This window comes from Leuciscus leuciscus, assembly GCF_965113295.1.
Source record: "Leuciscus leuciscus genome assembly, chromosome: 5".
NCBI classification, from domain to species: Eukaryota; Metazoa; Chordata; class Actinopteri; order Cypriniformes; family Leuciscidae; genus Leuciscus; species Leuciscus leuciscus.
The window spans coordinates 37,490,106-37,505,081 of NC_138729.1; the positions used below are offsets into that span (position 1 = coordinate 37,490,106).

General features: G+C 41.3%; 1 protein-coding gene across 13 annotated transcripts in view; it reads right to left on the minus strand.

The window, feature by feature from the left end:
* Positions 1-14,976, minus strand: part of trpm3 (transient receptor potential cation channel, subfamily M, member 3) — a 140,522-nt gene that overhangs the window by 14,757 nt on the left and 110,789 nt on the right. For 5 of the 13 annotated variants that reach the window (XM_082170785.1, XM_082170774.1, XM_082170773.1 and 2 more), the window contains exons 13-19: positions 14,047-14,082; positions 13,714-13,854; positions 8,223-8,252; positions 7,516-7,808; positions 6,920-7,148; positions 4,383-4,586; positions 1,313-1,453 (exon numbers count right to left, since the gene is read on the minus strand). In XM_082170785.1, coding sequence (XP_082026911.1) covers positions 1,313-1,453; positions 4,383-4,586; positions 6,920-7,148; positions 7,516-7,808; positions 8,223-8,252; positions 13,714-13,854; positions 14,047-14,082 — 1,074 coding nt within the window. The remainder of the gene's footprint in view (positions 1-1,312; positions 1,454-4,382; positions 4,587-6,919; positions 7,149-7,515; positions 7,809-8,222; positions 8,253-13,713; positions 13,855-14,046; positions 14,083-14,976) is intronic. The other 8 variants (XM_082170776.1, XM_082170778.1, XM_082170777.1 and 5 more) reach the window with 3 other exon arrangements.

A 14,976-nucleotide genomic window follows, 5' to 3' on the forward strand; every position in this document is an offset into this window, starting at 1 on the left:
TCTTTTTGAAGAAATAAAAAAGACGGTAATAAATTGATCAAAAGTGACAGGAAAGACATTTATAATGTAACAAGATTTCTATTTCAAATAAATTCTGTTCTTGCTACTTTCCAAAGAATCCCGAAAATCCTATATCATAGTTTGATAATAATAAGAAATGCGTCCTGAGCACCAAATCAGCACATTAGAATGATTTCTGAAGGATCATGTGACACTGAAGACTGGAGTAATGAAAATGTAGCTTTACCAACACAGGAATAAATTACATTTAAAAATATATATATATAAAAAAAAGGTTACAATAACATTTTACAATATTACTATTTTTATTGTATTTTTGATCATTATGATCATGAGCATAAGAGACTTCTTTCAAAAACATTTACATCTTACCAACCCCAAACCTTTAAACGGTACTGTATTTTTTTTCAGTATAGCTTAGTGGAGTTTTCACTCTATCATTGTTAGTTTTCGTTTCATTTTAGTTTTTCTGTTTTCTTAGTTTCAGTATCTTTAGTTAATTCATTTTTAATATTTTAGGGCTACCAAAGTTAATGTGCTAACGGATATCATTTAAAATAATTACCAGCATTAAATTACTTAGAAGTCTAGCATTAATTATCTATCAGGTTTAATGCAGGTGTGTTGTTGGTTTCAAGTTCTATAATATACCATACATCAAAAATTAAAAATAATTTGTCATTTTTATTTTATTTTATTTTAGTCATGAAAATGTATTTAGTTTCAGTGGTTCCCAGTTACATTTATTTACATTTTTATTTAATAGATTGTCACTCTCACCAGTGGAAAACAGAAATATTGCTCAGTGTAAACTACAATGTGACAGTGTGATGAGAGAGAGAGAGAGAGAGAGAGAGAGAGAGAGAGAGAGAGAGAGAGAGAGAGAGAGAGAGAGAGAGAGAGAGAGAGAGAGAAGCAACGAGAGAAAAAAAAGAGTGAGTATATAACAAAAGACACGGCACATAGAGCAAAATTTTTCATCTTCTGGAGCCTGGAGATTTGTCAGATTCATGGCCTATATTTAAAACATAGATGAGGCTAAATAAAAAAAAAAATCTCAGCTGTTTTGATCTCTACTTGCCTGCATTTGAACGTTTCTCCCCCTGGACCTGATATGGTCTCTATTGATATGAATTGAACTGAACTGAAAGATTTCAGAGGACATTTCTCTGAAGAATTCACATACAAGGTATTTGATGTTCATATATTTGATATGATTTGATATGCTTAACAGACTGAACAATACTGTGTGTCTTTTTGTACTAAATGAGGGCACAGCTGGGGCTTTTACCGTGTGAAACCAGAACTTGACGATGGGGGCGTTGTAAAACTCGTAAATTTTGCGACCCAGTGGAATCAGCCGATGGCGGTTCTGAACCTCCACCACCTGTTTCTTACGTGAAGCTTCTGTACTGACGTTTCCCAGCATGGCCTGGAAAAAGTATAGAGGAGAAAAAGAGGAGAAAAATAGAAAGCATTGCTTTTACACACTATATGCATAGTGTGACTTCTCACCCAGAATTGCATGCAGCTGTTTCACTGCTAAGCAATCCTGAGTGTCGAGGAAGGTGAGATATTCACTATGAGCTGGGCATTGATGATTCCGCTGGGAATGGTCGTGCGGAAAAAGAAAGAGAGAGTGTGAGAGTGTGTGTGAGAGAGAGGAAAAAAGAAAAGAGGAATGAAAATGCCCAGTGCCATGAGTTATTTGGACACATCCTTAATCCAAGAGTGGGGAGCTTATCCCGTAAATGGAAAAATATGGTGCACTCTTGGACATTATGAGAGAATTGTATTGCAACAACTTTTTTTTTTTTTTTTTTTTTTGCTGTTGAAGCTGTTTGGTCGAACTTTGCTGCATTACAATCTTACAAAGTACACACTGTCAACCTAAATGCAATGAAAATGATTATTAATTTTTTTACAGCTTATGTTATGCACAAGATCTAATTTTGGCACAGAATTGTTTTAACAGCGAAAAATTTCTGCAATTATACTTTCCAGAAGAGCATTCAAATAAATTGCAATACAATTGTCATCTTGTGTTGTAACTTCATATTTCTATATTATATTCATAGTGAAGTGAGGGGCAAAACTTCCATTTTTGATACCGTGTTGTATAAAAGATCAGGTCAACCCAGTCACGTTCTGGGAAATGTAGTCCTTCTCAGTAGTTTTGACCTACAGTCTCTTGGACTACATTTCTAAACTAGTGTCTTGTGCTGACCTGTTTCTTTAGAGCAGTGGTTCTCAAACTGTGGAGGATTATAAGAGTTGATTGGCTGATTTAAAAAAACAGACCTATATAAATAAAATAATGTAATTGACATAAAGCACCAACAATTCCTGTAACTGACTGTGTTTAAACTAATCTGATAAAGTGTTTTTGTGTCTTACTTTCAAAACGTTTGGGGTCGGTACATTTTTAACTAATGCTCACCAAGGCTGCATTTATTTGATCAAACATACAGTGAAAACAGTAACATTCTGAAATATTATTATAATTTAAAATGTTTTCTTTTTTAATATATTTCACAATGCAATTTATTCCTGTGATGGCAAAACTGAATTTTCAGCATCATTACTTTAGTCTTCAGTGTCACGTGATCCTTAAGAAATCATTCTAATGCTGAATAGAAATTACATTATTTTGTAACATTATAAATGTCTTTGCTGTAATTTTTGATCAATTTATTGCTGTCTTGCTGATTTTTTTCTTTAATAAAAATCGTACTGACCTTAAAATCTGAACAGTACTGTACATTCAAACATATCAAAACACTAAGACAGTTTTGTTTTTGAAAGAAATTGATAATTATGATGCATTAAACTGATAAAAAAATACTGACTTTAAAATGTCACAAATGACCATTTCCAATTTCATATAAAAACTGTATTATTCAAATTCTCTGTTTGCCATGTGCAGCACTAACAACTTATGCATTAGTCGTCACTTTATGAGATATTTATAATGTTGCACAAGTATAGCACCAGTCTCTTTCTCTGAGACTCCAATGTACTCCTTATCTTGTTGTTGTTCATCTGGGCCATCCACGTCTCTCTCTCTCTCTGTGTGTTGTTTAAATCAGGTTTGCTTTCTTCTCTCAGAACAGTAGTGTACAGAACAGCCTTCAGTTCTCAAAAGAACAACAGACTGGAGTGTTTCTAGGAAAATGTTTTTGTTTTTGCTATTTTTAAAACCAAAATTTGACTTCAAAGTGTATTGTAACTTTGGCAACTGAAAAAAGACACTGTACTACCATTTAAACACTTCTTTAAATAGCATAAACATTTAGACTGTGCTAATAATAAGAACGTTTTTCCGTAATTTTTTTTAGTAGAATGGAGTAATAGCTGCTGAAAACAGGGCTTTGCAATTACAACTAAAATTTTCTTTTTAAATTTTATTTCAAAACAATAGTACTGTTTTTGATTGTATGTTAAATAATTAAATGATACATTGGTGAATAGTCTTATAAAGTCTTAGTGTTTCCCAAAATATGGAATGGTAGTTTAATTGTTCAATCCAACTTCTTTATTAGCAAACATGGCTCATGTGGGTTGATTAGATAAACATAACAGTTTTAACAAAATAAGAACAAAATTCTGGATCCATAAAATTAAGACAATTTTAAGATACAGGGTACAAATTAAGGACAATTTGTACTCTAATCAAAATCGTAAGTAATTGTTTTGAAGTAGTTGCTGCTTTCCCCCAGATTTGGGGATGTTTATGCAGTCCACCATCTGAAACAGTTCAAGAGCCACTGCTTTAGAGCAACACTTGATAGTTCACAATTGATTGAACAACAATATTCGTGCAGTTTTGTGTGAAAGAAGGCACTTCTGGTTCAACTTAAAAGTGAAGGTTGTCATCATGGAGAAGGCAGATCAAGGCTGCTAACATAATGCAATATTGAAACAAGCCTTTAACATGCACAATGGTGTTGTAGATGTGTGAATGATAAAGACACAGCATTCAGTCACAGTACCGTACTTCAGACGAGACCCTAGCGCAAAGAAAAGAAACAGAGGAGACAAGGACAGAGGCAGACGGAGACACGATACAACTCCACAACCACGCGTCTTCGCTTTGACAACGAGGAACGAAGAGAAAGGGCGAAGTGGGAGAGGGGTGTGGGGCGGGGAGGTCAGAAAAACGGCAGGGTTGGTACGGATTTCTAAGAAGAGGAGCCACAGACTTGAGGTAAAAAAAAAAAAATCGGAAGCATATTTGAGAGGCCAAATTGGTGGCAGGTTGAGGACAGAGCAGAGCAGATGTGCCTAAGTGTGTGTACGTGTGTGTGCCCGAGTGTGTTAGACTACAAGCTAAGGGACGAGGCTAAGGTGGGTGCTCTCACCACGGAGTTGTACTGCGTCTCACAGTAAGATCTTACTGTGAACTCCATGTCCTCCTCCTCTTTTTCTTTAGGTTGTTTCTCGGGTTCATCCACATCCTTCTCCTGCAGGTAGGTGTCCTGATCCTGAGGCATATATGACATCTCGTCCTTATTTTTAAACTCAAGACTCAGTATGGAAGGGGGGAGAAGAAGGCCCAAGATAACCTAGTGGACAAAACAAAAACACAGAATTTGAGGGAAAAACAATCCACGGTTACATTTCATTATTTAGTAGTCAGTAGACCAGTTCCTCCAGTCACAGAATGCCTGTGATGATGAAATAACTGTCTCTCTCTTTCTTGCAACAATAGCACCTGTGAGATATGAAACGCAAATCTCACCACTGAGGTCTGAACAAAAGGCAGAAATAAACCATGCAGAAAGTGAGCGAAATGCAAGGAGAAGCTCTGCACTGCTTGTTCTATTAGGGACTGACATACAGCATCTGTCTGAGAATGTGTCTAAAGATTGAAGCTTTCTTTTTTTTACTCTCACTGACTACTTTATTAGGTACACATTGCTGGTATCGGGTAGGACCCCCTTTTGCCTTCAGAACTGCCTTAATTCTTTGTGGTATAGATTCAACAAGGTGATGGCAGAATTCCTCAGAGATTTTGGTCCATATTGACATGATAGCATCACATCGCATCAGCTGTGCATCGATGATGCGAATCTCCCGTTCCAACACATCCCAAAGGTGCCCTATTATAGTGAGTTATAGTGACAGTGGAGGCATTTGAGTATAGTGAACTCATTGTCATGTTCATGAACACAGTTTGAGATGATCTGAGCTTTGTGACATGGTGCATTATCCCCCTGGAAGTAGCCATCAGAAGATGAGTAGCCTACACTGTGGTTATAAAGGGATGGACTTGGTCGGAAACAATACTCAGGTAGGCTGTGGAATTTAAACAATGCTCAATTGATACTAAGGGGCCCAAAGTTTGCCAAGAAAATATCCCCCACACCATAACACCACCAACAGCCTGAACCATTGATACAAGACAGGATGGATCCATACTTTCATGTTGTTTACACCAAATTCTGACCCTATCTGAATGTCCAGCAGAAATCGAGACTCATCAGACCAGGCCTCAGTTTCGGCCTTTCTATCAGTTCAAATCAGTCTGGCTATTCTCCTCTGACCTCTGGCATCAACAAGGCATTTTCGCCCACATAACTGCTGTTCAATAATGTGCAGTTGAACAGGTGTAGCTAATAAAGTGGCCAGTGAGTGTACATTCATAAGTTTGGGATCGGCTGCATTTGTTTGACCAAAAATACAGACAATATTTTAATGTGGAAACTTTGAAACAATTTTTTTTTAGAACAGAATGTTGATTTTAAACCTTCTTAGGTGGTTTGAAATCCAATTAAAATTAGATTGTTGTTATTGTGTCTCAGTCGTTCCTTACTGAACGCAACGCCAAGGACATGGGTTCAATTCTCAGGGAATGCATAGACTGATGAAATGTTTACCTTTAATGCACCTCACATCTGCCAAATGCATAAATGTGAAGGAGAAGGTCAGTCTGAACGGATTTTATGTGTTTTTCGCTCATTTGATGTGCGAAAAGAGTTGCAACAAGAACAACTTATGTTCTCAACAGGTATTATGGTTTAAGGATGTGTTTTGATGGACAAGCTGATGTAAAAGACCACATAGCATGTAAATGTTTTCCATTCACACCCTGAAGCTAGTATGCCAACTGTCCCCTGTGCACCATTTTGAGAGTTCATATCCCTTGTTTAACTTTTACACCGGCAGTGACACCAGAAACATTGTATATGTCCAGATTTGAATTCTGCCATCATGAAAAACAAGCAATTTTGTGAATTAAATTTCTTTACATGGCCAACCAATTTAATTTGCAAATCTCCCGACAATAAATATTCCTGTCATTTTGGTGTCTCTCGAGTAAGAATGATAATTAGACTAGAGATTATTCAGAAAGCTATTAGAGTACTGAAATGGCACTTAAGATGCAACATGCAAGTTGCTGGCCTCATGTTGATGAGGACATGGTAAACACAACAAAAATGACAGATTTACCCCAAAAAAGCCTAAATTTGGCAGGCAAATTCACAAATACCGTATCTGTTGAATATCTTTATAGTTGCGATGTAACAGAAGAGGCGACAGATAATTTCTTATGTATTATAATGTACATCAGAGTGAAATAGGGAAAACATTTAGGGCTGGGACTTGGTTCTATCTATCAATTGTTGATTGGGTGGAGGCAGATCTGAATGTGAGCTTGCAGTCCATTGTAAGAAAGGAGCAGGTTTAAGCAGACTAAATGATTGGAGAAGACTAGCAAAGAGAAGTATATCGCTTCACCGGAAGAACCATTCATGACATTTTGATTAAAAATGACGAGGTCAAAACATAAATATATATTTTTTAAATTTGCATGAATGAAGTCTTCACAATAAGACCATTAGATGCATTAAGGTGAATTTCCATTTCATGCTGACTTTTTTCTCCCAGATCTGACCTTCAGGCCAGAGTTCTTGCGCATGCGCAGACGTCCCATCCACATGTCAGTGAGAAGCATCTGGCTACAGGTGTGGGCGATGAAGTCCCTGTGCTTGGCAGCCACTGCCAGCTGCAGACAGGTGGCATTACTCCAGTTCTTCAACTCGTAGGTCAACAGCTTCATGGCCATCTGTTCATCCTGCTTATAGGACTGATCGAGCAGCTCAACAGCCAGCTGACCAAATTCCCTGATGAAAAAAAAGACGGAATATTTCTGTGCCAAAGATGCATTCATATGCACATAATCATACAAGATCTTCTCTACACAACACAAAACAGCATGTTTTAGGTGTGCAAGCAGGATAAGCTAGTCTCAAATTCCGTTACAAAGAGAAAAGGGTGCACATTAGACTTTTATGAATTTTAGTGTCTTTGTGGCCAGCTTCTGTTCCTTTGATGGGATGCCAGTTTGGTACATAACAGATGGTCTCCCCAAACGTATCCACCCTAGAGTTGTACACTCAACAGCAATGGGAACAGGACATGCAGGTAAAATCCTCGTGTGTACACTCATTCTTGAAGTAACCGGGTCATAACATATCTTTACATTCATACCTTGAGTTCTGATTGAGTTCCTGTGAAATGTCATCTACCATGTCGTTTTCTGACGCTTCGTGGGCCATCGCCTTACAGAGCTTACAGGCAACCAGTGCTTTAGCCATGGCCTCCTCGCCATGCTGCCAGAAGAACAGGGCCATCTTCTGCCGTTTCATCAGCACTGCCCAAACCATCAGCTCATGGAATGGGAAAGGGAAATGATTGATTTCTGGGTCATCTAGGTCAATGTCTACTTCCTCTTCTCGCTTCCGTGTGGTCTTCTGACGTCCTCGCCTAATGGGCATGTCATCCTATCATGGAAAAGATTTTAAAAATATACATAATAATAATCATATTTTTTCCTTTATAATAATAGTAATAACCACATTCAGAATATAACTATAGGTACTTTATTGTCCTATATTGCCCTAGTTTTGTAATGATAAAAATAATATAAAGAGCAAATAGGACAATAAAGTAGCTATATTTATAGTCAAAATGTGGTTGTTATTATTAGTAAGAGTAAACACAAATGTAAGATAATTGAAGGTAATTATAAAAAACCTCTGAACATGCATTACAAGGAGCATTTTCATTGTGAATCTTTATTACTTGAATCCAACCCTTTAAATCAAAGGAGAACTTAAAGAAAGCGTTTCAGTGAAACTCAGTTGGGATTTTATTGGAAAACAGTGGGATACATAAAATTAAGAAATAAATCTCACCTCCATTCCAAGCAGCTTCAGGGCTTTTGGCTACAACACACACAAAAATAAAAACATATACAGGACAAAAATATCAAGACACGTTAGATTTGGTTTATGCATTTCCCAAATTGTTTTAGCATCCTTCTGGTGCACATGTAAAAACATGGCATGTTCAATGAGTAGATAGGATTCTTCACGCTTTGCAATGATAAATTTAGAGCATCTCTCTGGTGGCACCACAGATGTCTGATCTATTTCAAGCCTATACAGCCGCATACGTAGAAAGATGCATGTGTTTATGTTCATGTAAGATAAAATGTACACACAATATTGAAGTGCATACATAGATTCATGAATACACATTCTCAGACATCATGTACTGGTAAACTACAGATAGGATGCTCATGTGACATTGGCATGATGGAGCAGCGAAGTTTCTCAGTAACCCAGGTTGCACTCTCTGAAATATGTTGTGCGTCAGAGGGCTGAGATTTGTGGTTTAGATGCCTGAACCTTCAGAGGAGTTAAAAATGTGTGAGAAAATTAGATATCATCCAGGTGTCAGTGGCTTGAGAATTTGTCTTGATGCCTGTTTACTCTGAAGTGCCGCTATATGGAAATTTGCTCTGCACCGAGTATCTAGCTTGTGCTAGTTCCATATGCCATCTCTGTGGTAGCTCAGATGGGAAATATTTTTTTTCCCCAGGTGAGTCATGCTGATAGAAACTCAACACAATAAATTACATTGGAATTTTTTTCATTAATGCGAACCTGAGAGAATAATCTTGTGTTTGAAAAGCAATAACACTTTATTATAGTGTTATTTAGATAGCAGAAGTGATTGCCTATTTAAATGGGTCATCACTTAACTACAAAGATGTTAAAATTGAAGCAAATATATAAAAAAGACTTTCGTAATATGCATATTTTAAGAATTTTCTCAAAATGAAAAAATTTATGAGAAAATATAAAAGTTTTGAGAATAACATTAAACAAAATACAGTCAAAAGTTAAAATTATAAATATTTCTACTTTATTCATAGAATACTACACTCCTAAAGGCACAATATTTAAGTTTCACCGCTAGAGGTCGCAAAACAATAAGAATAGGCGTAGCTTGATAACGCTGTGAATGAGCATTGTCATATTCACCTCCACAGTTGATGGAAAGCAATCCGACGGGACTAAGGCAGAAATCGTGTTCATGGGTGAGCTAATGTAAAGTTTTATTAACATTACTGTGGTAAGAATTCCGGGTAGGGCCGAGAGGCTGTGACATTTTACGTTGCTGTATTTATTATGCTTATATGCCGCAGTCGGCAGCTGCTTCTCCTTTCGTTTTGTTGTTTGTTTATTTTATGATTAAAGTTAGTTCCCTTTCGAGAGGTCTCTCGTATTGCTAGCTTACGCTATGGGAAAACTCCTTTTCTCGAGAATATTGAAGCCAAATTTTTAAAACGCAGTGGAGCTGCACAGCAGACTGTTGTGCTGCAGCAACTGCACGAACTGGCGAGGCGGCTCAGACGCGCAAACCAATCAGGGCACTTTGCGCCCTGGCACGTCAGAGCCCGCCAGAATGGGCGTGGCTTATGGCTATATAAGCACCCATTCCTCGCCTAGGAACTTCAGATTTAATCTCCTTCAGCGAACTCACCACTTCGCTGATCTACAGATAGAAGCCTTTTCGCCGCAGTCGAAAAGCCTTCAGAGGAACAAGCAGCTGCATCGCAGTTCTGAGCCCGCTGTTCTGCTGTGCCATCCGGCGTGCCACACTTTTTCTAAAAGAGAAATTTCCGATGCGTTGTTTCAAATGCCTCGCACTACCTGCGCCTCGTGCAGAGGCCCTCTCGTTGGTGGAGACCGTCACATCATCTGCGCTTCCTCTCTGGGCCGTGACCACATGGAAGCTGCACTCGCCAAGGGCGGCTGCCCTGAGTGCGACATGATGGATCTCACCACCCTGCGGGCTCGACTGGCTGTTTTCGCTGACGACGACCGCACGCTTCCCGCTCTCTCTCTCCCTTTGCTCGAGCCACGCAAAAAGAAGCGGCGTTCACAGAGGATGCCAGAGCGGACGGAGACAAGCGAGCACAAGCCAGCCCAGTCCCCGCATGCATCGCTCTCTCCTGAGGAAACCCCCTCACCCTCTCTGCGAGCGGCAGGTCTCGTCTCTTTCGGGGCATTGGACGAGGATGAAGAGAAGGATGACAGCCTTTCCATCGCTGCATCCGACTGCGACGAGTGGGCGGGTTCCGTTTCCGGCCCTGCACCGTCAACACAAGCCAGCGCGAGAACGAGCATTGATGCAGAGCTTCTCCGCGTGCTGACCAGGGCCGTCGAAGAGTCCACGCACAGCAGGCTAGATCAGTGGTTCCTGCAGGGGCGCCAACAGGCCCCTCAGCAGTGAACCGCCCCCTTTTTCCCAGAAGTGCATGATGAGCTGACGAAGTCGTGGAAAGCACCGCACTCAGCTCGCTTGAAGCCTTTCTTCTCCTCAGCGCTCTCCAATGTGGACAGTGCGATGGAGAAAGGCTACGAGGCGATTCCTGCCCTAGACGAAGCGGTGGCTACTGACCTCTGCCCTCCCACCGCTTACCGGCGCCACCTCTTCAGCAGGTAAAATTAGCACCTCCGGTCTCTCAGCCCCGCCCAGCGGCTGAAGTCCGTCACCGCTCTCGCTCTGCAAAGTGCCAGCAGTTCCCTGAGAGGCGGGACCCCAACCCAGGATTGTGTTGGACCCCGAGCCTCGCAAGCCTTCCTAGCCATAGGAAGAAAGAGGGAGAGTTTGAGTCCCGCCGAAGCAGGACCAATCTCCAAAAAGCTTCTCAAACATTTCCCAGTCCCCTCTTTTCAGGCGGCTGGAAATGTCGATATTGCAGTAAATGGGTCTGTTACAAAACACTCACACCTGAAATTTAAGCAAACAAACGCTGTTTTTACGGCGACACAAATAAAGCACAAAAAGAGCTCTTTTCTGTCTGTGTCATATGTAGGTCACGTGCCCACTATAAAGTACGCACCCCTACACACAAGCACTGTTCCCACAGTACCTATTTCTCCAGCTCACGTTGGGAATTCAATGAATGTAGGTTGTGTGCCCACTATAAAGTACGCACCCCTGCACATAAGCACTGTTCCCACAGTTTCAAGCTTTCCCCCAGCTCACGCTGGAAGTGTAATGAATGTAGTTCGTGTGCCCACTATGAAGTGCGCACCCCTACACATAAACACTGCCAACACGGTATCAACTCTCCCCCCAGCCATCGCGGGAGAGGTAATAAATGTAGATTGTGTGCCCACTGTGAAGTACGCACCCCTACACATGAAAACTGTTTCCATAGTTTCAGTTCTCTCCCCAGCTCGCGCTGGAGATGTGATAAAGGGTACGCCCGCTGTAAAGCGCGCGCCCCTGCACATGAGCGCTGTTCACACAGCGTTAAAAGCACAAGATGGCTGGACGGCCGTCTCACAGCAGCCCGTCTCCAGTCTTCATTCAACCCCTAGCTATGCGGGCCAAGGCGTGGGAGGCTATCCTTGGTATATCAGAATGGGTGTTGAACATAATAAAACGAGGCTATTCGCTACAGTTCGCTCGCAGACCTCTGCGCTTTTTAGCTGTGGTCGAGACGACAGTGAGAAGGGACATGGCTCACGTTCTTTGCACCGAAGTGTCGAAACTGTTAGAAAAGGGAGCTGTTGTGCCAGGCATTCTGAATTGGGGTGCGGATATGCTATCCAGAGACAATGTTCCCCCAGGGGAATGGTCTCTTCACCCACAGACAGTTCAGCTGATTTGGAGCATCTTCGGCGAGGCAGAGGTCGACCTCTTCACCTCAGAAGATAACGCTCGTTGCCAAAAATTTTTTACAAAGAGCAGGGACGCGCTAGCCCACGACTGGCCGAGCCGCCCACTGTATGCATTTCCTCCGGTCAAGATGCTACCACAGGTCATCGAACGGATCAGGGAGAGCAAGTGTGCAGTGCTACTAATAGCCCCCCTCTGGAAGACCAGAGTTGGCGCAACTGCTGGAAACAGCCCCATGGCCGATACCGTTGAGAAGAGATCTCCTCACGCAGGCAAACGGGATGATTTGGCATCCCCGTCCCGACTTGTGGGCCCTCCATGTATGGCCCCTCAACGGGTACCCGGGTGTCTCCCGGATAGGGTGCTGAAAACCATCACTGAAGCAAGAGCGCCTTCAACTAGGCGTCTTTACGCTCAGAAATGGGTGGTGTTTTCTGGCTGGTGTGCAGCACAGAGCCTGGACCCCTACCAGTGGACCCCGAAGTACCAAGTGTACTCGCATTCTTGCAAGAGCTCTTGGACGCTAGTTGCAACCCCCACACTCAAAGTGTATGTGGCGGCAATAACAGCATCTCATGCTCTTGTGGCCGGAAAACCACTAGGAATAAACAACCTCATTGTGCGCTTCCTTAAAGGGGCAAGGAGGCTAAACCCGCCACGACCCTCCTCTGTGCTTATCTGGGACCTCTCTACAGTCCTGGAAGCCATGAAGGGAACCCCATTCGAGCCGCTTCGGTCTGCGGACCTGAAGCATCTTTTGCTCAAAACCGCTCTCTTACTGGAGCTCGCGTCAGTCAAGCGAGTGGGCGATTTGCAAGCGCTATCAGTAAGCGCTTCCTGCCTTGAGTTTGGGCCTAACGACTCCAGAGTCGTCCTTAAGCCGAGGCATGGTTATGTTCCTAAATTGCTCTCTACTCCATTCAGAGCACAGGTTATTTCGCATGTAGCTCTTCTCTCCCCAGATGACGAAAGAGATGCAAATTTACTCTGCCCTGTCAGGGCTCTCAGAGTTTATCTGGAGCGTTCTGCCTCATTCAGACAGTCGGAACAGCTCTTTGTATGCTTTGGCGGCCACACTAAAGGGCTCGCCGTCACAAAGCAGAGATTATCTCGCTGGATAGTGGACGCTATCGCACTGGCTTATGAGTCTAAGGGCCTTCATTGCCCCTTAGGCGTCAGAGCTCATTCCACGAGAGGTATGGCCTTTTTATTTGTATATGCTGTCAATTATAGTTCTTTGACAGAAAATCGGAATTGGCAAAAATTGGTATTGGCTAAATCGGTTCGGCAGGTCACACGGCCAAGAAAATTGCAATCGGTGCATCTCTAATGGAGTGAGGCTGGTGGCACGAGTGCTAATGAGCACCTGTGCGCCACACCGGTCTCGAGTCACATGGAGGAGTTCCGGAAGGATAAAAGCAGGAGAGAAAGCAGTGCAAGACGAGAGAGGACCAGGCCTGGACTTTATGTTGTTGTTTTGTTTTAGTATAAGCGGCACTTGTCCGCATATTACATATTAAATCCCATACCTTTAATCTCCTATTTTTATGACTATTTTATTCTCACATTACAAATGTATTCTTATAACATTACGATTATATTTTAGTAAGATAGCAACTTTATATTACTTCGTTCTTGAAATCTTAGTTTGGTATGATGCTGATTTAGAGCTACATGCCATTTTTTAAAGGGTCAATAACATACTCTTTTGGGTCCAAAAAGGTTGTGATAGAGGGTCCGAAATCGCTTCCTGGTGTAATTGCAGCGATAGGCTCCGCCCATGAGGTATTCAATTACCAATCCGATGTCAATCAGGCTGATGCGGTAGTCAGGGGGCAGGTTACCCTGTAAACAAAAAGGTTATTAATGGCAACACTGAACCCATGCTAACAGTTATGGCTATGAAAATGGCAAATGGTAAAGTCAGACACAAAACACGTACTCAACTACATACACACCCATCCACTTTCACTCCACAAACACACTGACATATTGCTAGAAGGAATCAAGATAATTGAAGAAGATTGTCTGATTCACCTTGAGGTAGATCCAACTGAACCCTGGATATTCTTGCTTGGAAAGAACACACAAGGTCAGTGAGACAGAATCATATTAAAGGGACAAACATCCCACTGAGACCAAGCAAGTCTAGAATCAGGGTTTGGTGCCATATTGAACTGACCCTGAAAACAATAAGCCTCTCTACCCCCCCCTAAAAAGAAGAAAAAAACCAATAGACAGAGTGTAGGAGAGAGAAAGTGATTAAAATAAAGAGAGAATGGAGTCTAATAATGGGCGGGACAAATAAAGACCAGGGGAAAGTGATAAGAAGCAATTCTTCAGCTGTTAATTTAATGATGTAACTCATCTTCAGGTTTATGCCGACATTAGTGAGCTTTTCCAATTAGAGACTCCTTATCAGGGTGTCAAGATTTTTGATTGTAAGACTTAACAACATGAAGAGAACATGAAGTCCTTAGATTCTTCCTTTCATTAGATCTATGGGCCAAATCTCTCTTAGCAAAATGACATCCAACATCCAGCCTTCAGGCTATGATAACTAGGCTCTGCTCTGGTTCTGTAATTATCAACGCAGAGCCACCATGGATCTTCTAAGCTGGGCTAATTACTTCAACCTCAGCAAATACCACAATATGCACAATGTGATGCTGCATTTAATTTGTAAAGACATTTTGTACTACAGTAGAGTAAGTTCATGTTAAATCAAAAGACATTTTAACAGGTTAGTCTCCAGTGACAAGCAGAAGATTTGAGCCTTCAAAGTATAGTATACAAAGAGAAGACTAAATTAAAACCTTATGGTACCTGCATTGATTCTTTTCTATTTTTTAAGTGGAAATTGCAGTATATGCACAAATGTCACTGCAAGACCACGAAAATCATGAGAGTGCAAAAAGAAAGTAACCATGCACCCCATTATGTCTCGGAAATACACTTATGAATAGT